The following is a 26,232-nucleotide window of genomic DNA, read 5'->3' on the forward strand; positions in this document are numbered from 1 at the left end:
TTTGACTAAAACTCCTCCAAAGTATAGCAGAGTTCAATGTAAAAGTAATATAGTATCACACTTCCCAGGCAAATAATGTTAGGTTTAGCCAGACCAGAATTTGACCACCTTAATTTGAAGAGTAAACGTCAGTTCAAAGAGTGAATTCAAATTGAGAGACAAGTTGAAATCCAGTTATTGTAAATTAATTACATAGCCATATTTCATTCTTTGTGAGGGGCATCTCAAACTCTCCAACCCAGTATTCATTTGTAGAGTTCCTTAAATATCAAAGCACTCTAGGTGCCAAATGTTTTACATTCAAATCAGAATCAGAAGCAGTGGCCACATTGCCTCTCAAGCCTGCTTTGCTATTGAGCAAACTCAATCCTGGCTGATTTGATTACTCTATACTCCCACCAACCCCTAGTAACTTTTCATTCCCCTAATCCTAACGAATCTACTCACCACCACTTCAAAAGATCCAGACTCTGCTTCCACCTGTCTTTTGAGGAAGGGTCCAATAGTTCAAGACAAAAACAAAATTGTCTCTAAAAAGTGACCCCTCATGTTAGAAAAGATAATTTACTCTCAGTCTATGAAGACCCCTTTTATGCTTTTATCAAGTCCATAAAGTATAGAAGCAGAATAGGCCATTTGACCAATCAGGTCTGAACAGCTAATCATGGTTGATACATTTCCAACCCTATTCTCTTATCTTTTCCCCCATAACCCTGAATCCACTTACCAAAGAAAAACTTCTACTCTTTGGCTGAAGAAATTCCTCCTCACTTCAGTTCTAAAAGGGTCATCCCCTCACTCTAAGGCTATGCCCTCAGACTCTAGCCTCTAGTGGAAAACGTTTCTCCACATCCACTCTATCCAGGCCTCTCAACATTTCAATAAGTTTCAGATATCCCCTCATCCTTCTAATTCCATCGAATACAGAGCCAGCAGTCTCAACTGCTCCTGATGTATCAAGTCCTGTAAGTTCTTCATCCCATGATCCTTTTTATAACTGTCCTCTGGAGCCCTTACAATGCCTGCATATCTTTTTTTAGATATAGGGCCCAAAAACTGCACAATATTCCAAAGGTCTGAGCAGAGCCCAATGTCGCCTTAGCAGTACTTCTCTGCTCTTGCGTTCTAGCCTTCTTAAAATGAATGCTGACATTGTATTTGCCTTCATAACTTTAACATGCAGGTTCAGTTGGCAGCTAACAGAATAGTGAACCAGGATTCCCAAGTCCCTCAGTGCTTCAGATTTCCAAAGCCTTTCCCCATTTAGAAAATAGCCCACACCTCTATTTATCCTACCAAAATGTATAACCTCACTTTCCCACATTGGGCAAAAGGGCAGATGGAATACACTCTCCAATTGTGTACAAGTCCTTCTGTAGCTTCCTTGCTTCCTCAACACTACCTTTGTGTCACACTTTACTCATCAATACTTCAGTGATTACAAACCTAACCTGTCAACCAACCTTCGTTAGATAGTTGCTGAAAATGTGTTGCTGGAACAGCGCAGCAGGTCAGGCAGCATCCAGGGAACAGGAGAATCGACGTTTCGATTCTTCAGGAATGAAGAAAGTTTCCTGAAGAAGGGATTATGCCCAAAACGTCGATTCTCCTGTTCCCTGGATACTGCCTGACCTGCTGCGCTGTTCCAGCAACACATTTTCAGCTCTGATCTCCAGCATCTGCAGACCTCACTTTCTCCTTCATTAGATAGTTGCCAACTCCAGGCATTAAGCCCAGATTAAGCCCAGGAAGCAGTTCAAAGACTTACAATTTTTCCTTAGAGACCAATACTGTACTCCACCTGAGGTCTAAACAACGCCCAGTAGACTGGAACATCTCCTCCCTCTTTATGTACTGAAGCCCTCTTGCAACAACTGATAACATTTAGTTTCCTAAATACTTACTGTACCTAAGTAATCTAAATCTAAAAACAAACTATATACTAACCAGCCACAATTCGTTCTATGGTACCTAGCTCCCTATGCATTTCAGCTGTCACATCTCTCCACTTAAATTTTGGTTGTTTCCCCTGCCAAAAAAATGGATAATTTAATATTTTCACATTTTACATTTCATCTGACAGATATTTCCCCCCACTCACTTAACCTAAAACCCACCAGTGTCTCTTTGTAAATAAATTTCCTAATCTTGATGTAAGTTTAAGTTCACTAATAAGATTATTAATAAAATAAAACTGAATCACAGCACATCAAGAGAAATATTTTTGGCATTTATGTCAAATTAGTAAAAATATTTATCTAATAATTGGATGCTTAAAATAATGCATTGAAATACAACACCTCTGTTGATTACAAAATTCTTAGGAATGTGTCAAAATGTTTATGATAGAGACTGCATTTTTAGATTTTAAACAAAGTGCAAAATCAATTTGTTCATGCATGTATCTAGTTCGAGAACACAAAATTCATTTATTCATTTAACATGCTACTTACCACCTCCCATTTGGAAAAAGTGGTTTATGAAGTCATATTAATCTCAGAAGAATGTAGTCAAAGCATGGTGTGTTGTTACTGCTGTGCCCACTATCCTATTGTTTGAGCATTATTGGATATGCTAACTCAAATTTCAACTCAGTGCAAATCTGAGTTCAAGGATGAAGATGGTTGCTCTGAAAGTGATGAAAACCTTTGTTCCCTCAATCTCTGAGTCAGTGTGTGAAGTGTTTGAAACTGTAATGTGCACTTTAAAAAAGTCTAGACAAGTCAATTCATCAGAAAAACTCAGCAAAATAAAATTCCGGTTTATTGTGGACAACAAACTTTTCACACATACAATAGGCCACAATGGACAGTATTTTAGACAAAAAACCTTGATCTTTGGCCTTCCACCTCATACAAACCAACTACTTATAGTACAGCTAAAGTACATACAGTTATTGGAATGCTCAAAATTAATTTTGTTTTTACAGATTACCTTTAAAATAATGTGGCGAAGACATGGTCAAACCACCAGTAAAGTCAGTTTTACTGAAGAACTTCAAAGCCCTGTTTGGTCACCAGAGATCACTGTTTAAATTGGCTGACCTCTAACCATATGTACAAAAATATAAAATGTAAATAAAAATACAAACAAATTCTCCTTTAGGATTTTAAGAAAGAAGTAGGGCCATGAAGTCTTAGTAATTTTATTTTAAAAATTCTGCAGGTGACTTGCACTGGTGTACACTCTACTTAGTGATGATGACCAAGTTTTTCCAACAGAAAAAAAAGGGGAATGTGGATGAAAATACAGCTTATTCATCATCTGTTTTCTGCTTCTTCTTTGCAACATCATCCTATGGGTTTGAAAAACATTGATGAATAAGGGTTGTTATCTTGCCTCATTTTATAATGAAATTTAAATACAAACAAACACTTTTGCTTTAGCCAAGATAGCTAAATGCTAATTGAAAGCAATTTTCATGACCTTACCATTAGTTCAACTATTTTTATATGCATTGTAATATGAATATTCCATAGATCAGTGACAATGCAGCAGCGATTCAGTCTATATAGATTAACTCTGCTTATATTAAAACCACAAGCAGGTAGCTTAATTTTGAAAAAGAAATAACTCAAACAAGTACTTAAGAAACCATGATTTTCAGTAACTGTATATTATGTTCATTAAAAGGGAGCACAAAATAATTACATACCTCTTCATCTTCAGCCACTCGCTTCTGTGCAGCCCCCTCACATTCATCATCATCACCCTCCTCATCTACAGAGGAAAAAGTCATCATTTTAATAAAGCGAGCACTCAAAGTGCTGACACCCTCCCTTCATCATCACTATGTTAATTTACAATGCAAGCTTTTAAAGCCCATTACCTAATCCCATTCAAAAAGTGCACAATGAATTCATGGAAATGACAAAACTTTAAACATGGAGATCTGTTGAATTACAATAACTTTTGTTCCGCCTCCTAAAGGTGAAAATATAACAATAAAACTAACAGCTGAAGCTACCCTAATATAACATCATTGATCAGTCAAGGTACAATGGTACTGAACAGGATTTGGAACCAACCTGCCATTCTCAAAATGGCCAGTAGTGTCACTATAGAGAATAATAACTGAAATATTAATAGGAGTTACAAAATGGGACCAAAAATTTGAATATACAAAATGAAGCACAATTTAGCAATGAAGTCAGAAGGAGGACTAAAATGCTACAAATGAAATGTTTCATGCTATACAAGATAATTTTGTTTCTACCTTTTGTATCTGAGGTCTAAGAAATCAAAAAGTTAATTTTTCAGCTTATCAAAACTAGACCAAAGAGTTCTGATCAGATTCCTAAAAAATGTTTAGTTCTGATGTACTCCAGATGTCAATAATGCAATTAAGGATGTACTTCATAAATGTATATTACCCCTATTAAGTTATTTTCTATTATCTTTTTCTAGTCCGGTAATTCAAAAAGAGGTTGATGCAATAATTCACCCCAATGAGTTCCGAAATCCTGTCACATCAATTTGTGAAATAACAAGTTACCTTCGTCATCCTCTTCCTCCTCATCATCTTCACCAACATCTTCACTTTCTTCATCTACCTCATCTGCATTCTCTTCAACTTCTTCTCCATTTTCTTCATTTCCCTAATCAAAGTAAGTACAGCCATGTCAAAACCCTTCTGATTTTCTAGTTAAGGTAAAACTAAAAACACACCCCTTAGCAACTTACAGCATTTCCATTGGCTGGTGCGTCACCTTTGCCATTTTCAGGCTCTACCTCTTGAGTTTTCTTCAAATCCTTAGGGGAAAATAAATTGAAAAGCTCCATCAACAAACCAGATGTTGCGAAAAGCCAAATTTAAATGCAACTCGTCCTCAGTTTAGGATTTTTTGTAAAAAAAGTGTCGACTACCAGGACGTCAAAATTGGCTTCTCTGTCCGCATTTAGTTTATTGGCCAGCCCAAACAGCAGCACCGCCTAATCTAGTGGTATCCCCGCCCGTTCCCTTTAAATCTAAGTTGCTGTAAGCCATAGGGCACTTTGGGAATGGTAGTCGAACAGTGTAGCACTGTCTTATTGTTAACAACCCCACGGGGGAGGGCGGGGAGACAGACAGACAGAGAGAGCGCGCACTGACTACAAACTCTCAGCGTGCTCCGCATGCACCACCTACACGCGTCAATTGCCAGAAATAGCGCACATCCACCACTCTGGAAACGCTTGTTCACCGCCATCTCCACAGCTTCAGCTCCGCCGTCTATTGTGCCAGCCACTCGAGAGCAACATATTAACTTCCACGAAAAGCGAACTAAAAAAAAAGGTTATTTCTGAATCGTTGATCGGGAATATAAAGTCCGTGACTTGCACTCATGTAAACGACGCGTTTGAAGTAGGCTGCAGCCATCCATTTGGACAAAAGACGGATTTTGTTTTTATAATCCCATCCAATAAAAAACACTTTCGAAAAAACAACAAATCATTATACACAGGACCTTTCGAGATATCCTTTTCTGGCCAGTATTTGTCCCGAACACAAAAATAACCAAACCCTATCGCCACCTTTCACTATGCACTTTGTGACCTGAAGGCTCCCGAGTCAACTTCAGGAAACTGTTTACTAATGTTTACCTACTAATCCGGTTATCGCTGGCAGCATCTCAGGAGCAACCTTTTTCAGCAGCCGATATTTCCCCTTTTTCCCTCCCCCGAAAGATCAATCACGGAATCAAAGTGAGTCACCCGCTGGCATTTAAGGAGCAGACACATAATCGGCTCAGTGATAAAATCATACAAAAGCCGAAAGTAAACGAAGCCAAGGTCAGTCACCTTTTAAAAAGCTGTCGATGGGTTTTACTCAGTTCCCGAAAGCGCGATAGACCCGGTCTCAGAGACGGAAGTGAAACTCCGGCTCCCACGCTTCAAACAAACTGCTTTCTTCAGACAAATGTCAACTACAAAGTCAAAAAAATTCTCGCAACGTTTTAATCCGGTCACTATTGTACCGTCAAACGCGCTTCCACTGAATAAACCGGAGAGATGGAAGTTTTATTTTTTTTTGGGGGGGGGGGGGGAAGGAAGACGGCGGAAAGAGCAAGATTGTTTGCAAATGGAAATTTGAAACCTCAAGACCCTTCCATTAACTCGAAGGATGTTTACAACACGGCACAATATCCACCTTCAAAAGAATGGATACGTGTGTTCAACATGACATCCTCCTCTGATGGAAAGCACAGCAGCAAGCAGAATCCCGATCGATGTATTTACTCAGCATATCGCGAAAACTACGAGAAATGCTTAAAGTCAACAACTCGGACCTGATTTTACGTAAGCCTTTATCTGACTCTGCTCAACAGCTTAAATAAAGAATGAAATAGATGTGCAGAGGCTGCTTCCATACATTTTAATGCTGACGAACTGGATGCGCCCTTAAATGAAGTCAGGAGTAGTGCTACCCGGAGAGCGCGCTCTTCACAACATCTAAAAAAAAAACAAGACCCAAACAAGGTCCAACTTCAAACTGCGTTCTGTCAACAAACATCCCGACCCCAGGAAAAGAGAAAGTCTGACAGTGGCGGAGAACGGAATCGTTCCATTGAAATCTGAACTCAAGATAGGAGCAGCTGGACGTGAACTGGGAGCCGGCTCCGTGCAGCCGCTCGAATTGACTCTGCCCCTTTGATGTTGCTACAAAGCAATTCAACTGTATCCGAACAGATAATAGCGAAGGAGACCACAGCTACCGCTCAGGACAGCAAGGGTGCTCGGAGATTTGGGGTGGGGGTAAATAACTAAACAAAAAAGGCGCGATCGACTTCTGCAGAATGATTTATCACCAAATTCATGATGAAAGAAAGAAAAAGGTCGACCCCCGCGGCACACAGATGATTTCGGACAAGACAGACTGGCTGCCAAAGGCGGATTGAGACAACTCTCCGCCAAAACAAGTTTACGAAATTCAACTTCCACCACAACATCCAAATCGTCTACCTATCTACACCGCCCCCCCACCCCCCTCCAAAACACACACCCCGGGGAGCTGCTGTTCCCCCATTCCGAGGCGAAATGCAGAAGTTACAGCGAAAAAAAACATTCCGCCTGGGGGCGAAAAAAAAAACAGAAAGCGAGGCGAACGTAGCTTTCCGGAACGCCAACTTTCGCAAGTATCTGGCGCATTCAGCACTTTCTGCAGACTTCAGGAATCACATTTTTGTTTTTTTTAAAAAAGAAAGAAGTGACGGGGTATGGGGTTGGGGGTGGGTGGAACAAAACAAAAAGACACCCTTTTTCCTTCCCCGAGTGTGTTGGCGATAACCCGGGCGGGCATCAATCACATCGGAGACACGCCGTCTTCAACACAAAGAGCCCGTGCTGATTCCTTTCACATGTATCAACATGACGTTTGTTGCAATTTTTTTGTTACATTTCCACTCCGCATCGTGCTGTTGTTATTATTTTGAAAGCAGGCTCACGCTGACAGATAGAAGGGGGGGTGGGGGGGGATAAAGGGTTACCTTGGGGCTTCGATCCACATTGAATTCCACCTTGCTGTCTGACATGCTTGTACTATGCTGTGTTCTGCTACTGCTGGAGCTGGTGCCGGGCTGAGCGCCGAGCCGCTGCGGGAACAATACAAAGATGGCTCGAGTCGCGAGTGCGGGGCTGGCGGCGGCGGCTCGCGCATTTACACAGCACCCGCCTCCCGGAGCCAGCTCGCGCGCACGTGACAGCCGCCGCGCCGTCCCATTGGACCGGCCCGCCCCAGCTCGCCTTTCCATTGGTCCGCCTTCTCCACCGCCCCGACACGCCGCCATCATTCCGGCCAGAATCCGCCCGCCGCGCCCGACACCAGAAACCAACACGATACATTCACACCGAGCTGCATCACCCCGCTTTCAGTCGGAGGCATGGCGCCGAGACCCGACGCCTCCATTTGGGTGTCGGCACGTGGGGATTGGCGGGGGGGCGGGGCCACGTTCAGCATCAGCCCACACTTCACTGATTGGTCAATCTGCCCAGCTTCTATATATGGGGGTGGTATGACATCATCGGTCTGTAATTGGTTGGTGGCGGGTCTATCAAATGATGTCACCCATTCGGTCAGCTGCCTGGTAAATCGCAGCGCACGGACCGCGCGCGGGTGGAGTGGGATCCAGCCCCGGGGAGTATCCTGCTCCGGGGAGAGTGGGGATCCTGCCCCAGGGAGGATCCTGCTCCGGGAAGAAAGAGGATCCTGCACCAGGGAGGATCCTGGTCCGGGGAGAATGAGGATCCTGCCCCAGGGAGGATCTTGCTCCGGGGAGAGTGAGGATCCTGCCCCAGGGAGGATCCTGCTTCGGGGAGAGTGAGGATTCTGCTCCGGGGAGGATCCTGCTTCGGGGAGAGTGAGGATCCTGCTCCGGGGAGAGTGTGGATCCTGCCCCAGGGAGGATCCTGCTTCGGGGAGAGTGAGGATCCTACCCCGGGGAGAGTGAGGATCCTGCTCCCTGGAGAGTGAGGATCCTGCTCCGGGGATAATGAGGATCCTGCTCCGGGGATAATGAGGATCCTGCCCTAGGGAGGATCCTGCTTCGGGGAGAATGAGGATCCTGCCCCAGGGAGGATCCTGCTTCGGGGAGAGTGAGGATCCTGCCCCAGGGAGGATCCTACCCCGGGGAGAGTGAGGATCCTGCCCCAGGGAGGATCCTGCTTCGGGGAGAGTGAGGATCCTGCACCAGGGAGGATCCTGCCCCGGGGAGAGTGAGGATCCTCCTCCGGGAAGAAAGAGGATCCTGCCCTGGGGCGGATCCTGCTCCGGGAAAAATGAGGATCCTGCACCAGGGAGGATCCTGCCCCGGGGAGAGTGCGGATCCTGCTGCGGGGAGGACCCTGCCCACGGGGAGAGTGATGATCCTGCTCCGGGGAGGATCCTGCCTCCGGGAAGAAAGAGGATCCTGCCCCGGGGAGAGTGAGGATCCTGCCCCAGGGAGGATCCTGCTCCGGGAAGAAAGAGGATCCTGCTCCGGGAAAAATGAGGATCCTGCCCCAGGGAGGATCCTGCTCCGGGGAGAGTGAGGATCCTGCTCCGGGGAGAGTGAGGACCCTGCCCTGGGGAGAGTGCGGATCCTGCTCCGGGGAGGACCCTGCCCCCGGGGAGAGTGATGATCCTGCTCCGGGGAGGATCCTGCCTCCGGGAAGAAAGAGGATCCTGCCCCAGGGAGGATCCTGCTCCGGAGAGAGTGAGGATCCTCCCCCAGGGAGGATCCTGCTTCGGGGAGAATGAGGATCCTGCCCCAGGGAGAGTGAGGATCCTGCCCCAGGGAGGATCCTGCCCCGGGGAGAGTGAGGATCCTGCCCCAGGGAGGATCCTGCTCCGGGAAGAAAGAGGATCCTGCCCCGGGGCAGATCCTGCTCCGGGAAAAATGAGGATCCTGCCCCAGGGAGGATCCTGCTCCGGGAAGGATCCTGCTCCGGGAAGAAAGAGGATCCTGCCCCGGGGCGGATCCTGCTCCGGGAAAAATGAGGATCCTGCCCCAGGGAGGATCCTGCTCCGGGAAGGATCCTGCTCCGGGGAGGATCCTGATCCAGGGAGAGTGAGGATCCTGCTCCGGGGAGAGTGAGGATCTTGCATCAGTGAGGATCCCCCTCCAGGGAGTGAGGATCCTGCTCCAGTGAGGATCCCGCTCCGGGAGGATCCTGCTCCGGGGAGAGTGAGGATCACATTCTGGGGAGGATCCTGCTCCGGTAGGATCCCACTTCTGGAAGGATCCTGCCCCAGGGAATGTGGATCCTGTTCTGGGGAGGATCCTGCTCCTGGGAGGATCATGCTCCAGTGAGAGTAAGGATCCCACTACGGGGAAGATCTTGCTTCAGGAAGAGTGAGGATTCTGCTCCGGGGGGAGATCTTGTTCCAGGGAAAGTGAGGATCGCCCTCCGGGTAGGATCTTGCTCCATGAGGAGTGAGGATCCTGCTCAGGACAGAGTGTGAATCCTTGTTCAGGGAGGATCCTGCTCGAGACAGTATCAGGATGCCGATCCGGGAAGAGTGAGGATCCCTTTCCAGGAAGGGTGACAGTCCCATACCTGGGCGACACCTGGACTTCTCCACTGAGAAGAGCAAGGATCTTGCAACAAGGAGAGCAAACATCCTGTTGTCCAATCAGGCACAGATGTGATCCATCACCTCCTGATGAAGATTCAATGTATATGAGCCATGAGGACTCTGCCCCCACAGCTGTTTGTGGCAAGGAATTCCAAATACCCTCTGAGAGAAGGCATTTGTTCTCATATCAGTCTTAAATTGCTGCCCTTTCATGCTGAGACCATGCTCTCTGGACCTAGAGTCCCATTTTTACCTCAGCTTCCTTAAGAGTCCTATATGGTTCAATGAGATCACCTCTCATTCACCTGAACTTCGGTGAGTAGAGTCTCAACCTGTTTAGCCTTATCTCATAAGACAAACCTTTCATATCAAGGACAATCCTAATAAATCTTCTCTGAACTGTCTCTCATGAAATTGTAGCTTTCCTTAAATGAGGGGTCCAAAACTGATCAGAGTACTCCACATATGATCTCACCAGCACATTGTACAGTTGCAGCAAGGCTTGACTCTTAACCTCCAACCTCCTTGAAATAAGGGCCAAACATGCCATTAGTCTTCCTGATAACCTGTTGCACCTGGATGCAAGCTTTCTGTGTTTCAGATACAAATGCCTTCAAGTCCCTTGGTGGTGTAGCTTTCTGCAGTTTTTCTCCATTTGAATAATACTATTCTTTTGTTCTCCTCCTTCACGTTTTCCCATACTATATTTCATTTGTTAACCTTGTTCCCACTTATTTAATCTGTCAATGTTCTCTCCACAAGCTGTTTGTATCCCTCTTGCAACTTGCCTTTCCACCTATTTTTGTGTCTCCTGCAAATCTGGCTACAATACATTTGTTTCCTTCCTCTATGTCATTCTTTTGGTCAGAAAACACACGACGCCAGGTTATAGTCCAACAGATTTATTTGAAATCATAAGCTGTCGAAGCGTTGCTCCTTCGTTAGGTGAATTGGATAGAAGAGCACAGGCACCTCCAGATCATTATCATTAATATGCTTTGTAAACAGTTGCAATCGCAGCACTGAGCCCTGTGGAGCACCACTCATTACGGGTTGAAAATTTGAAAAAGAATGCTTTGTCTCCACTTGCTGTTTCCTGCCCATTTAGCCAATTCTCTGTCTGCACCAAAATGTTATCACTAACACCATAGGCTCTTATAATCATAGAGATGTAAAGCACGGAAACAGACCCTTCTGTCCAATTCGTCAATATCGACCGGATATCCTAATCTAATCTAGTCGCATTAGCCAGCACTGGGCCCTTATCCCTCTAAACCCTTCCTATTCGTATACCCATGCCTTTTAAATGCTGTAATTGTACCAACCTACACCACTTCCTCTAGCAGCTCAATCCACACATGCACCACCCTCTGTGTGCAAGCTTTGCCCCTTAGGTCCCTATTAAATCTTTCCTCGCTCACTCTAAACATATGCCGTCTAGTTCTGGACTCCCCCACCCCAGGGAAAATAACTTGTCTATTTATCTTATCCATGTCCCTCATGATTTTATAAACCTCTATAAAGGTCACTCCTTCAGCCTCTGATGCTCCAGGGAAAACAGCCCCAGCCTATTCAGCCTTTCCCTATAGCTTAAGTCCTCCAACCCTGGCACCATCCTTGCAAATCTTTTCTAAACCCTTTCAAGTTTCACATTTTTCTGAGAGGAAGGAGACCAGAACTGCATGCAATACTCCAAAAGTGGCCTAAACAATGTCCGGTACAGCTGCAACATGACCTCCTAACTCCTATACTTAATGCTCTGACCAATAAAGGAAAACATACCAAAAGCCTTCTTCACTATCATTACTACCTACGACTCCACTTTCAAGGAAGTATGAATTTGCACTCCAAGGTCTCTTTGTTCAGCGACACTCCCCAGGACCTTACCATGAAAATGTATAAGTCCAGCTCTGATTGGCTTTTCCAAAATGCAGCATCTTGCATTTATCTAAATTAAACTCCATCTACCACTCCTCAGCCTATTGGCCCATCTGATCATGATCCCATTGTACCCTGAGGTAACCTTGTTTGCTGCCCACCACACCTCCAATTTTGGTGTCATCTGCAAACTTACTAACTATACCTCTTATGTTCACATCCAAATCATTCATATAAATGACAAAAGGCAGTGGCACCAATCCTTGTGGCACACCACTGATCACAGGCTTCCAGTCTGAAAAGCAACACTCCATCACCACTACCTTCGAGCCAGTTCTGTATCCAAATGGCTACTTCTCCCTGTATTCCATGAGATCTAACCTTGCTAACCAATCTCCCATGAAGTCATGTTTACCACTCTGTCCTCATCAATCCTCTTTGTTACTACTTCAAAAAACTCAATCAAATTCGTGAAAGATGATTGCTCATGCACAAAGCCATGCTAACTATCCCTAATCAGTCTCTTCATCAGGAATTGCTTATGATGGGCTTATGCCTGAAACGTCGATTCTCCTGCTCTTTGGATGCTGCCTGACCTGCTGTGCTTTTCCAGCACCACACAGTCTCAATTCTGAGCTCCAGCATCTCCAGTCCTCACTTTCTCCACCCTCAATGTCAGGCTCACTGGTCTATCGTTCCCTGGCTTTTCCTTACCACTTTTCTTAAATAGTGGCACCATGTTAGCCAACCTCCAGTCTTCTGGCACCTCACCTGTGACTATCGATGAGACAAATACCTCAGCAAGGGGCTCTGCAATCACTTCCCTAGCTTCCCACAAAGACTAGCATTCACATTGAGAGTACACTCCATTATGCTGTGTGACACTAACACCATGCTAACTGGGACAGACTTTGAACAGAGCTAACAACTCAAGGCACAGAGCACTGCAAAGGTTATGGGTCCTGACAGCATTTTGGCCATAGAACTGAAGGCTTGTGCTCCAGAATCCTCCAAGCTGTTCCAGTACTGACACCTACCCAATAATGCTCAGGTACATCCTGTACACAAAAAGCAGGACAATCCAACCCAGCCAATTACCTCCACATCAGTCTACGCTTGATCATCAGTAAAGTGATGCAAGATGTCATTATCAGTGTTATCGAGCAGAGCAGTAACCTGCTCAGTGATGCCTAGTTTGGGTTCCATTAAGACCACTGAGCTCCTGACCTCATTATATCTGACTTCACCTTTTTTGAGGTACCTTGTCAAATGCCTTCTGTAAGTCCAAATACAATACTTCTTCTGGTTCCCTCTATTAACTCATGTTGAGATTTCCACCAAAAACCTATTAAGTATGTCCTTTTCATGAAGCTGTGCTGACTCTACTTGATTAGATTATGTTCTACTATTGCTTCCTTAGTAATTGATTCCACTATTTTCCTACAATCAATACTGGCCAACTGGTCTGTCTTTTCCCTTCCTTTTTACACACGGTTATTGTCAGTTTTCTAATTTTCAGTATTTCTCCAGAATCCTAGGACTTTTAAAAAATTACAAATAATGTATCCACAATTTCCCATAACTACCTGTTTTTGGATGTGAGAATGCAAGGCATGAGGGCCAGGAGGTTTTATCCGCCTTTAGCTCCATTAGTTTGTCCAAGCTATTTCTCTCATGATGGTGATGGTAGTTAGTTACTATTCCGTACTCTTTAGTATTAATAGGATGTTCAAAGGATCTTCCACCATGAAGATTTGTGCAAAATATCTGTTTAACTCCTCTGCCATTTCCTTTTTCCCCATAACAACCTCCCCAGATTTATTTTCTAACTGCCAATGTCACTTTGGCCTCTTTCTTCATGTTGGTATACTTAAAGAAGCTCTTATTGTCTGTTTTTATATTCCTCACTGGTTTGCTCTTGTAGTTTATTTTCTCTCTTTATTGTATTCCTCTTCACAGGATTCTAAATTTATCTCAGACTTCAGTTCAATCACTGACATTTGCCTCACTATATGATTTTTCTTTAAACTTTATACTCTCCTTAACTGCCTTGGTTCACCATGGTTGGTTTAAACCTCTTTTAGAATCTAAACTGGCAGTGGCAGACAGGGGACAGTCTGGATCACACTGTCTGACAGGAGACAGTCTGGATCCCACTGTCCGACAGGAGACAGTCTGGATCCCACTGTCTGACAGGAGACAGTCTGGATCCCACTGTCTGACAGGGGACAGTCTGGATCCCACTGTCTGACAGGGAACAGTCTGGATCCCACTGTCTGACAGGAGACAGTCTGGATCCCACTGTCTGACAGGGGACAGTCTGGATCACATTGTCTGACAGGGCACAGTCTGGATCCCGCTGTCTGACAGGAGACAGTCTGGACCGCGCTGACTGACTGGGGACAGTCTGGATCCCACTGTCTGACAGGGGACAGTCTGAATCCCACTGTCTGACAGGAGACAGTCTAGATCCCACTGTCTAATGGGGGAAGGAGAGTGGATCCCACTGTCTGAAAGGAGACAGTCCGGATCCCGCTGTCTAATGGGGGAAGGAGAGTGGATCCCACTGTCTGACAGGGGACAGTCTAGATCCCACTGTCTTACAGGAGACAGTCTGAATCCCACTCTCTGACAGGAGACAGTCTAGATCCCACTGTCTTACAGAAGACAGTCTGAATCCCACTGTCTGACAGGAGACAGTCTAGATCCCACTGTCTAATGGGGGAAAGAGAGTGGATCCCACTGTCTGACAGGGGACAGTCTGGATCCCACTGTCTGACAGGGGACAGTCTGGATCCCACTGTCTGACAGGGGACTGTCTGGATCCCTCTGTCTGACAGGGGACAGTCTGGATCCCACTGTCTGACAGGGGACAGTCTGGATCCCACTGTCTGACAGGAGACAGTCTGGATCCCACTGTCTGACAAGAGACAGTCTGGATCCCACTGACTGACTGGGGACAGTCTGGATCCCACTGTCTGACAGGGGACAGTCTGAATCCCACTGTCTGACAGGAGACAGTCTGGATCCCACTGTCTAATGGTGGAAGGAGAGTGGATCCCACTGTCTGACAGGAGACAGTCTGGATCCCGCTGTCTGACAGGGGACTGTCTGGATCCCTCTGTCTGACAGGGGACAGTCTGGATCCCACTGTCTGACAGGGGACAGTCTGGATCCCACTGTCTGACAGGAGACAGTCTGGATCCCACTGTCTGACAAGAGACAGTCTGGATCCCACTGACTGACTGGGGACAGTCTGGATCCCACTGTCTGACAGGGGACAGTCTGAATCCCACTGTCTGACAGGAGACAGTCTGGATCCCACTGTCTAATGGTGGAAGGAGAGTGGATCCCACTGTCTGACAGGAGACAGTCTGGATCCCGCTGTCTAATGGGGGAAGGAGAGTGGATCCCACTGACTGACAGGGGACAGTCTGGATCCCACTGACTGACAGGAGACAGTCTGGATCCCACTGTCTGACAGGAGACAGTCTGGATCCCACTGTCTGACAGGGGACAGTCTGGATCCCACTGTCTGACAGGGGACAGTGTGGATTCCACTGTCTGACAGGAGACAGTCTGGATCCCACTGTCTGACAGGGGGCAGTCTGGATCCCACTGTCTGACAGGAGACAGTCTGGATCCCGCTGTCTAATGGGGGAAGGAGAGTGGATCCCACTGTCTCACAGGAATCAGTGTGGATCCCACTGTCTGACTGGAGACTGTCTGGATCCCACTGTCTGACAAGAGACAGTCTGGATCCCACTGTCTGACAGGGGAGAGTCTGGATCTCACTGTCTGACAGGGGACAGTGTCGATCCCACTGTCTGACAGGAGACAGTCTGGATCCCACTGTCTGACAGGGGACAGTGTCGATCTCACTGTCTGACAGGGGACAGTGTGGATCCCACTGTCTGACAGAGGACAGTCTGGATCCCACTGTCTGACAGGGCACAGTCTGGATCGCGCTGTCTGACAGGAGACAGTCTGTATCCCACTTCCTGACAGGAGACAGTGTAGATCCCACTGTCTGACAGGAGATAGTCTGGATCCCACTGTCTGAAAGGGGACAGTCTGGATCCCACTGTCTGACAGGGGACAGTGTGGATCCCACTGTCTGACTGGGGACAGTCTGGATCCCACTGTCTGACAGGGGACAGTCTGGATCCCACTGTCTGACAGGGGACAGTCTGGACCCACTGTCTGACAGGAGACAGTCTGGATCCCACTGTCTGACAGGAGACAGTCTGGATCCCACTGTCTGACAGGGGACAGTCTGGACCCACTGTCTGACAGGAGACAGTCTGAATCCCACTGTCTGACAGGGGACAGTCTGAATCCCGCTGTCTGACAGGAGACAGTCTGGATCGCGCAGTCTGACAGGAGACAGTCTGGATCCCACTGTCTGACAGGGGACAGTGTAGATCCCACTGTCTGACAGGAGACAGTCTGAATCCCACTGTCTGACAGGGGACAGTCTGGATCCCACTGTCTAATGGGGGAAGGAGAGTGGATCCCACTGTCTGACAGGAGACATTCTGAATCCCACTGTCTGACAGGGGACAGTCTGGATCCCACTGTCTAATGGGGGAAGGAGAGTGGATCCCACTGTCTGACAGGAGACATTCTGGATCCCACTGTCTGACAGGGGACAGTCTGGATCCCACTGTCTGACAGGGGACAGTGTGGATCCCACTGTCTGACAGGAGACAGTCTGAATCCCACTGTCTGACAGGAGACAGTCTAGATACCTCTGTCTAATGGGGGAAGGAGAGTGGATCCCACTGTCTGACAGGAGACAGTCTGAATCCCACTGTCTGACAGGAGACAGTCTGGATCCCACTGTCTGACAAGAGACAGTCTGGATCCCACTGACTGACTGGGGACAGTCTGGATCCCACTGTCTGACAGGGGACAGTCTGAATCCCACTGTCTGACAGGAGACAGTCTGGATCCCACTGTCTAATGGTGGAAGGAGAGTGGATCCCACTGTCTGACAGGAGACAGTCTGGATCCCGCTGTCTAATGGGGGAAGGAGAGTGGATCCCACTGACTGACAGGGGACAGTCTGGATCCCACTGACTGACAGGAGACAGTCTGGATCCCACTGTCTGACAGGAGACAGTCTGGATCCCACTGTCTGACAGGGGACAGTCTGGATCCCACTGTCTGACAGGGGACAGTGTGGATTCCACTGTCTGACAGGAGACAGTCTGGATCCCACTGTCTGACAGGGGACAGTCTGGATCCCACTGTCTGACAGGGGGCAGTCTGGATCCCACTGTCTGACAGGAGACAGTCTGGATCCCGCTGTCTAATGGGGGAAGGAGAGTGGATCCCACTGTCTCACAGGAATCAGTGTGGATCCCACTGTCTGACTGGAGACTGTCTGGATCCCACTGTCTGACAAGAGACAGTCTGGATCCCACTGTCTGACAGGGGAGAGTCTGGATCTCACTGTCTGACAGGGGACAGTGTCGATCCCACTGTCTGACAGGAGACAGTCTGGATCCCACTGTCTGACAGGGGACAGTGTCGATCTCACTGTCTGACAGGGGACAGTGTGGATCCCACTGTCTGACAGAGGACAGTCTGGATCCCACTGTCTGACAGGGCACAGTCTGGATCCCGCTGTCTGACAGGAGACAGTCTGGATCGCGCTGTCTGACAGGAGACAGTCTGTATCCCACTTCCTGACAGGAGACAGTGTAGATCCCACTGTCTGACAGGAGATAGTCTGGATCCCACTGTCTGAAAGGGGACAGTCTGGATCCCACTGTCTGACAGGGGACAGTGTGGATCCCACTGTCTGACTGGGGACAGTCTGGATCCCACTGTCTGACAGGGGACAGTCTGGATCCCACTGTCTGACAGGGGACAGTCTGGACCCACTGTCTGACAGGAGACAGTCTGGATCCCACTGTCTGACAGGAGACAGTCTGGATCCCACTGTCTGACAGGGGACAGTCTGGACCCACTGTCTGACAGGAGACAGTCTGAATCCCACTGTCTGACAGGGGACAGTCTGAATCCCGCTGTCTGACAGGAGACAGTCTGGATCGCGCAGTCTGACAGGAGACAGTCTGGATCCCACTGTCTGACAGGGGACAGTGTAGATCCCACTGTCTGACAGGAGACAGTCTGAATCCCACTGTCTGACAGGGGACAGTCTGGATCCCACTGTCTAATGGGGGAAGGAGAGTGGATCCCACTGTCTGACAGGAGACATTCTGAATCCCACTGTCTGACAGGGGACAGTCTGGATCCCACTGTCTAATGGGGGAAGGAGAGTGGATCCCACTGTCTGACAGGAGACATTCTGGATCCCACTGTCTGACAGGGGACAGTCTGGATCCCACTGTCTGACAGGGGACAGTGTGGATCCCACTGTCTGACAGGAGACAGTCTGAATCCCACTGTCTGACAGGAGACAGTCTAGATCCCACTGTCTTACAGGAGACAGTCTGAATCCCACTGTCTGACAGGAGACAGTCTAGATACCTCTGTCTAATGGGGGAAGGAGAGTGGATCCCACTGTCTGACAGGAGACAGTCTGAATCCCACTGTCTGACAGGAGACAGTCTGGATCCCACTGTCTGACAAGAGACAGTCTGGATCCCACTGACTGACTGGGGACAGTCTGGATCCCACTGTCTGACAGGGGACAGTCTGAATCCCACTGTCTGACAGGAGACAGTCTGGATCCCACTGTCTAATGGTGGAAGGAGAGTGGATCCCACTGTCTGACAGGAGACAGTCTGGATCCCGCTGTCTAATGGGGGAAGGAGAGTGGATCCCACTGACTGACAGGGGACAGTCTGGATCCCACTGACTGACAGGAGACAGTCTGGATCCCACTGTCTGACAGGAGACAGTCTGGATCCCACTGTCTGACAGGGGACAGTCTGGATCCCACTGTCTGACAGGAGACAGTCTGGATCCCGCTGTCTAATGGGGGAAGGAGAGTGGATCCCACTGACTGACAGGGGACAGTCTGGATCCCACTGACTGACAGGAGACAGTCTGGATCCCACTGTCTGACAGGAGACAGTCTGGATCGCGCAGTCTGACAGGAGACAGTCTGGATCCCACTGTCTGACAGGGGACAGTCTGGACTAACTGTCTGACAGGAGACAGTCTGGATCCCACTGTCTGACAGGGGACAGTCTGGATCACACTGTCTGACAGGGGGCAGTCTGGATCCCACTGTCTGACAGGAGACAGTCTGGATCCCGCTGTCTAATGGGGGAAGGAGAGTGGATCCCACTGTCTCACAGGAATCAGTGTGGATCCCACTGTCTGACTGGAGACTGTCTGGATCCCACTGTCTGACAAGAGACAGTCTGGATCCCACTGTCTGACAGGGGAGAGTCTGGATCTCACTGTCTGACAGGGGACAGTGTCGATCCCACTGTCTGACAGGAGACAGTCTGGATCCCACTGTCTGACAGGGGACAGTGTCGATCTCACTGTCTGACAGGGGACAGTGTGGATCCCACTGTCTGACAGAGGACAGTCTGGATCCCACTGTCTGACAGGGCACAGTCTGGATCCCGCTGTCTGACAGGAGACAGTCTGGATCGCGCTGTCTGACAGGAGACAGTCTGGATCGCGCTGTCTGACAGGAGACAGTCTGTATCCCACTTCCTGACAGGAGACAGTGTAGATCCCACTGTCTGACAGGAGATAGTCTGGATCCCACTGTCTGAAAGGGGACAGTCTGGATCCCACTGTCTGACAGGGGACAGTGTGGATCCCACTGTCTGACTGGGGACAGTCTGGATCCCACTGTCTGACAGGGGACAGTCTGGATCCCACTGTCTGACAGGGGACAGTCTGGACCCACTGTCTGACAGGAGACAGTCTGGATCCCACTGTCTGACAGGAGACAGTCTGGATCCCACTGTCTGACAGGGGACAGTCTGGACCCACTGTCTGACAGGAGACAGTCTGAATCCCACTGTCTGACAGGGGACAGTCTGAATCCCGCTGTCTGACAGGAGACAGTCTGGATCGCGCAGTCTGACAGGAGACAGTCTGGATCCCACTGTCTGACAGGGGACAGTGTAGATCCCACTGTCTGACAGGAGACAGTCTGAATCCCACTGTCTGACAGGGGACAGTCTGGATCCCACTGTCTAATGGGGGAAGGAGAGTGGATCCCACTGTCTGACAGGAGACATTCTGAATCCCACTGTCTGACAGGGGACAGTCTGGATCCCACTGTCTAATGGGGGAAGGAGAGTGGATCCCACTGTCTGACAGGAGACATTCTGGATCCCACTGTCTGACAGGGGACAGTCTGGATCCCACTGTCTGACAGGGGACAGTGTGGATCCCACTGTCTGACAGGAGACAGTCTGAATCCCACTGTCTGACAGGAGACAGTCTAGATCCCACTGTCTTACAGGAGACAGTCTGAATCCCACTGTCTGACAGGAGACAGTCTAGATACCTCTGTCTAATGGGGGAAGGAGAGTGGATCCCACTGTCTGACAGGAGACAGTCTGAATCCCACTGTCTGACAGGAGACAGTCTAGATCCCACTGTGTAATGGGGGAAGGAGAGTGGATCCCACTGTCTGACAGGAGACAGTCTGAATCCCACTGTCTGACAGGAGACAGTCTAGATACCACTGTCTAATGGGGGAAGGAGAGTGGATCCCACTGTCTGAAAGGAGACAGTCTGGATCCCACTGTCTGACAGGGGACAGTCTGAATCCCACTGTCTGACAGGAGACAGTCTAGATCCCACTGTCTTACAGGAGACAGTCTGAATCCCACTGTCTGACAGGAGACAGTCTAGATCCCACTGTCTAATGGGGGAAGGAGAGTGGATCCCACTGTCTGACAGGGGACAGTCTATATCCCACTGTCTTACAGGAGACAGTCTGAATCCCACTGTCTGACAGGAGACAGTCTAGATCCCACTGTCTAATGGGGGAAGGAGAGTGGATCCCACTGTCTGACAGGAGACAGTCTAGATCCCACTGTCTAATGGGGGAAGGAGAGTGGATCCCACTGTCTGAAAGGAGACAGTCTGGATCCCGCTGTCTAATGGGGGAAGGAGAGTGGATCCCACTGTCTGACAGGGGACAGTCTAGATCCCACTGTCTTACAGGAGACAGTCTGAATCCCACTGTCTGACAGGAGACAGTCTAGATCCCACTGTCTTACAGGAGACAGTCTGAATCCCACTGTCTGACAGGAGACAGTCTAGATCCCACTGTCTAATGGGGGAAAGAGAGTGGATCCCACTGTCTGACAGGGGACAGTCTGGATCCCACTGTCTGACAGGGGACAGTCTGGATCCCACTGTCTGACAGGGGACTGTCTGGATCCCTCTGTCTGACAGGGGACAGTCTGGATCCCACTGTCTGACAGGGGACAGTCTGGATCCCACTGTCTGACAGGAGACAGTCTGGATCCCACTGTCTGACAAGAGACAGTCTGGATCCCACTGACTGACTGGGGACAGTCTGGATCCCACTGTCTGACAGGGGACAGTCTGAATCCCACTGTCTGACAGGAGACAGTCTGGATCCCACTGTCTAATGGTGGAAGGAGAGTGGATCCCACTGTCTGACAGGAGACAGTCTGGATCCCGCTGTCTGACAGGGGACTGTCTGGATCCCTCTGTCTGACAGGGGACAGTCTGGATCCCACTGTCTGACAGGGGACAGTCTGGATCCCACTGTCTGACAGGAGACAGTCTGGATCCCACTGTCTGACAAGAGACAGTCTGGATCCCACTGACTGACTGGGGACAGTCTGGACCCCACTGTCTGACAGGGGACAGTCTGAATCCCACTGTCTGACAGGAGACAGTCTGGATCCCACTGTCTGACAAGAGACAGTCTGGATCCCACTGTCTGACTGGAGACTGTCTGGATCCCACTGTCTGACAAGAGACAGTCTGGATCCCACTGTCTGACAGGGGAGAGTCTGGATCTCACTGTCTGACAGGGGACAGTGTCGATCCCACTGTCTGACAGGAGACAGTCTGGATCCCACTGTCTGACAGGGGACAGTGTCGATCTCACTGTCTGACAGGGGACAGTGTGGATCCCACTGTCTGACAGAGGACAGTCTGGATCCCACTGTCTGACAGGGCACAGTCTGGATCCCGCTGTCTGACAGGAGACAGTCTGGATCGCGCTGTCTGACAGGAGACAGTCTGTATCCCACTTCCTGACAGGAGACAGTGTAGATCCCACTGTCTGACAGGAGATAGTCTGGATCCCACTGTCTGAAAGGGGACAGTCTGGATCCCACTGTCTGACAGGGGACAGTGTGGATCCCACTGTATGACTGGGGACAGTCTGGATCCCACTGTCTGACAGGGGACAGTCTGGATCCCACTGTCTGACAGGGGACAGTCTGGACCCACTGTCTGACAGGAGACAGTCTGGATCCCACTGTCTGACAGGAGACAGTCTGGATCCCACTGTCTGACAGGGGACAGTCTGGACCCACTGTCTGACAGGAGACAGTCTGAATCCCACTGTCTGACAGGGGACAGTCTGAATCCCGCTGTCTGACAGGAGACAGTCTGGATCGCGCAGTCTGACAGGAGACAGTCTGGATCCCACTGTCTGACAGGGGACAGTGTAGATCCCACTGTCTGACAGGAGACAGTCTGAATCCCACTGTCTGACAGGGGACAGTCTGGATCCCACTGTCTAATGGGGGAAGGAGAGTGGATCCCACTGTCTGACAGGAGACATTCTGAATCCCACTGTCTGACAGGGGACAGTCTGGATCCCACTGTCTAATGGGGGAAGGAGAGTGGATCCCACTGTCTGACAGGAGACATTCTGGATCCCACTGTCTGACAGGGGACAGTCTGGATCCCACTGTCTGACAGGGGACAGTGTGGATCCCACTGTCTGACAGGAGACAGTCTGAATCCCACTGTCTGACAGGAGACAGTCTAGATCCCACTGTCTTACAGGAGACAGTCTGAATCCCACTGTCTGACAGGAGACAGTCTAGATACCTCTGTCTAATGGGGGAAGGAGAGTGGATCCCACTGTCTGACAGGAGACAGTCTGAATCCCACTGTCTGACAGGAGACAGTCTGGATCCCACTGTCTGACAAGAGACAGTCTGGATCCCACTGACTGACTGGGGACAGTCTGGATCCCACTGTCTGACAGGGGACAGTCTGAATCCCACTGTCTGACAGGAGACAGTCTGGATCCCACTGTCTAATGGTGGAAGGAGAGTGGATCCCACTGTCTGACAGGAGACAGTCTGGATCCCGCTGTCTAATGGGGGAAGGAGAGTGGATCCCACTGACTGACAGGGGACAGTCTGGATCCCACTGACTGACAGGAGACAGTCTGGATCCCACTGTCTGACAGGAGACAGTCTGGATCCCACTGTCTGACAGGGGACAGTCTGGATCCCACTGTCTGACAGGGGACAGTGTGGATTCCACTGTCTGACAGGAGACAGTCTGGATCCCACTGTCTGACAGGGGACAGTCTGGATCACACTGTCTGACAGGGGGCAGTCTGGATCCCACTGTCTGACAGGAGACAGTCTGGATCCCGCTGTCTAATGGGGGAAGGAGAGTGGATCCCACTGTCTCACAGGAATCAGTGTGGATCCCACTGTCTGACTGGAGACTGTCTGGATCCCACTGTCTGACAAGAGACAGTCTGGATCCCACTGTCTGACAGGGGAGAGTCTGGATCTCACTGTCTGACAGGGGACAGTGTCGATCCCACTGTCTGACAGGAGACAGTCTGGATCCCACTGTCTGACAGGGGACAGTCTGGATCCCGCTGTCTGACAGGAGACAGTCTGGATCGCGCTGTCTGACAGGAGACAGTCTGTATCCCACTTCCTGACAGGAGGCAGTGTAGATCCCACTGTCTGACAGGAGATAGTCTGGATCCCACTGTCTGAAAGGGGACAGTCTGGATCCCACTGTCTGACAGGGGACAGTGTGGATCCCACTGTCTGACTGGGGACAGTCTGGATCCCACTGTCTGACAGGGGACAGTCTGGATCCCACTGTCTGACAGGGGACAGTCTGGACCCACTGTCTGACAGGAGACAGTCTGGATCCCACTGTCTGACAGGAGACAGTCTGGATCCCACTGTCTGACAGGGGACAGTCTGGACCCACTGTCTGACAGGAGACAGTCTGAATCCCACTGTCTGACAGGGGACAGTCTGAATCCCGCTGTCTGACAGGAGACAGTCTGGATCGCGCAGTCTGACAGGAGACAGTCTGGATCCCACTGTCTGACAGGGGACAGTGTAGATCCCACTGTCTGACAGGAGACAGTCTGAATCCCACTGTCTGACAGGGGACAGTCTGGATCCCACTGTCTAATGGGGGAAGGAGAGTGGATCCCACTGTCTGACAGGAGACATTCTGAATCCCACTGTCTGACAGGGGACAGTCTGGATCCCACTGTCTAATGGGGGAAGGAGAGTGGATCCCACTGTCTGACAGGAGACATTCTGGATCCCACTGTCTGACAGGGGACAGTCTGGATCCCACTGTCTGACAGGGGACAGTGTGGATCCCACTGTCTGACAGGAGACAGTCTAGATCCCACTGTCTTACAGGAGACAGTCTGAATCCCACTGTCTGACAGGAGACAGTCTAGATACCTCTGTCTAATGGGGGAAGGAGAGTGGATCCCACTGTCTGACAGGAGACAGTCTGAATCCCACTGTCTGACAGGAGACAGTCTAGATCCCACTGTGTAATGGGGGAAGGAGAGTGGATCCCACTGTCTGACAGGAGACAGTCTGAATCCCACTGTCTGACAGGAGACAGTCTAGATACCACTGTCTAATGGGGGAAGGAGAGTGGATCCCACTGTCTGAAAGGAGACAGTCTGGATCCCACTGTCTGACAGGGGACAGTCTGAATCCCACTGTCTGACAGGAGACAGTCTAGATCCCACTGTCTTACAGGAGACAGTCTGAATCCCACTGTCTGACAGGAGACAGTCTAGATCCCACTGTCTAATGGGGGAAGGAGAGTGGATCCCACTGTCTGACAGGGGACAGTCTAGATCCCACTGTCTTACAGGAGACAGTCTGAATCCCACTGTCTGACAGGAGACAGTCTAGATCCCACTGTCTAATGGGGGAAGGAGAGTGGATCCCACTGTCTGACAGGAGACAGTCTAGATCCCACTGTCTAATGGGGGAAGGAGAGTGGATCCCACTGTCTGAAAGGAGACAGTCTGGATCCCGCTGTCTAATGGGGGAAGGAGAGTGGATCCCACTGTCTGACAGGGGACAGTCTAGATCCCACTGTCTTACAGGAGACAGTCTGAATCCCACTGTCTGACAGGAGACAGTCTAGATCCCACTGTCTTACAGGAGACAGTCTGAATCCCACTGTCTGACAGGAGACAGTCTAGATCCCACTGTCTAATGGGGGAAAGAGAGTGGATCCCACTGTCTGACAGGGGACAGTCTGGATCCCACTGTCTGACAGGGGACAGTCTGGATCCCACTGTCTGACAGGGGACTGTCTGGATCCCTCTGTCTGACAGGGGACAGTCTGGATCCCACTGTCTGACAGGGGACAGTCTGGATCCCACTGTCTGACAGGAGACAGTCTGGATCCCACTGTCTGACAAGAGACAGTCTGGATCCCACTGACTGACTGGGGACAGTCTGGATCCCACTGTCTGACAGGGGACAGTCTGAATCCCACTGTCTGACAGGAGACAGTCTGGATCCCACTGTCTAATGGTGGAAGGAGAGTGGATCCCACTGTCTGACAGGAGACAGTCTGGATCCCGCTGTCTAATGGGGGAAGGAGAGTGGATCCCACTGACTGACAGGGGACAGTCTGGATCCCACTGACTGACAGGAGACAGTCTGGATCCCACTGTCTGACAGGAGACAGTCTGGATCGCGCAGTCTGACAGGAGACAGTCTGGATCCCACTGTCTGACAGGGGACAGTCTGGACTAACTGTCTGACAGGAGACAGTCTGGATCCCACTGTCTGACAGGGGACAGTCTGGATCACACTGTCTGACAGGGGGCAGTCTGGATCCCACTGTCTGACAGGAGACAGTCTGGATCCCGCTGTCTAATGGGGGAAGGAGAGTGGATCCCACTGTCTCACAGGAATCAGTGTGGATCCCACTGTCTGACTGGAGACTGTCTGGATCCCACTGTCTGACAAGAGACAGTCTGGATCCCACTGTCTGACAGGGGAGAGTCTGGATCTCACTGTCTGACAGGGGACAGTGTCGATCCCACTGTCTGACAGGAGACAGTCTGGATCCCACTGTCTGACAGGGGACAGTGTCGATCTCACTGTCTGACAGGG

General features: G+C 49.7%; 1 protein-coding gene across 1 annotated transcript; it reads right to left on the reverse strand.

Annotated features, from left to right (window-relative positions):
* Positions 1-2,727: 2,727 nt before the first annotated feature.
* On the reverse strand, positions 2,728-7,651 carry ptmaa (prothymosin alpha a). Its single transcript, XM_043685789.2, is given in 6 exon segments — positions 2,728-3,295; positions 3,656-3,720; positions 4,496-4,598; positions 4,684-4,752; positions 7,467-7,574; positions 7,577-7,651. Coding segments are annotated over 6 exon segments (447 nt in total). The 5' UTR covers positions 7,637-7,651; the 3' UTR covers positions 2,728-3,253.
* Positions 7,652-26,232: the final 18,581 nt, after the last annotated feature.

The sequence above is a fragment of the Chiloscyllium plagiosum genome, unplaced genomic scaffold (assembly GCF_037043375.1).
Source record: "Chiloscyllium plagiosum isolate Xiang-an unplaced genomic scaffold, Cpla_swu_hap1 HiC_scaffold_13, whole genome shotgun sequence".
In the NCBI taxonomy this organism is placed as follows: Eukaryota; Metazoa; Chordata; class Chondrichthyes; order Orectolobiformes; family Hemiscylliidae; genus Chiloscyllium; species Chiloscyllium plagiosum.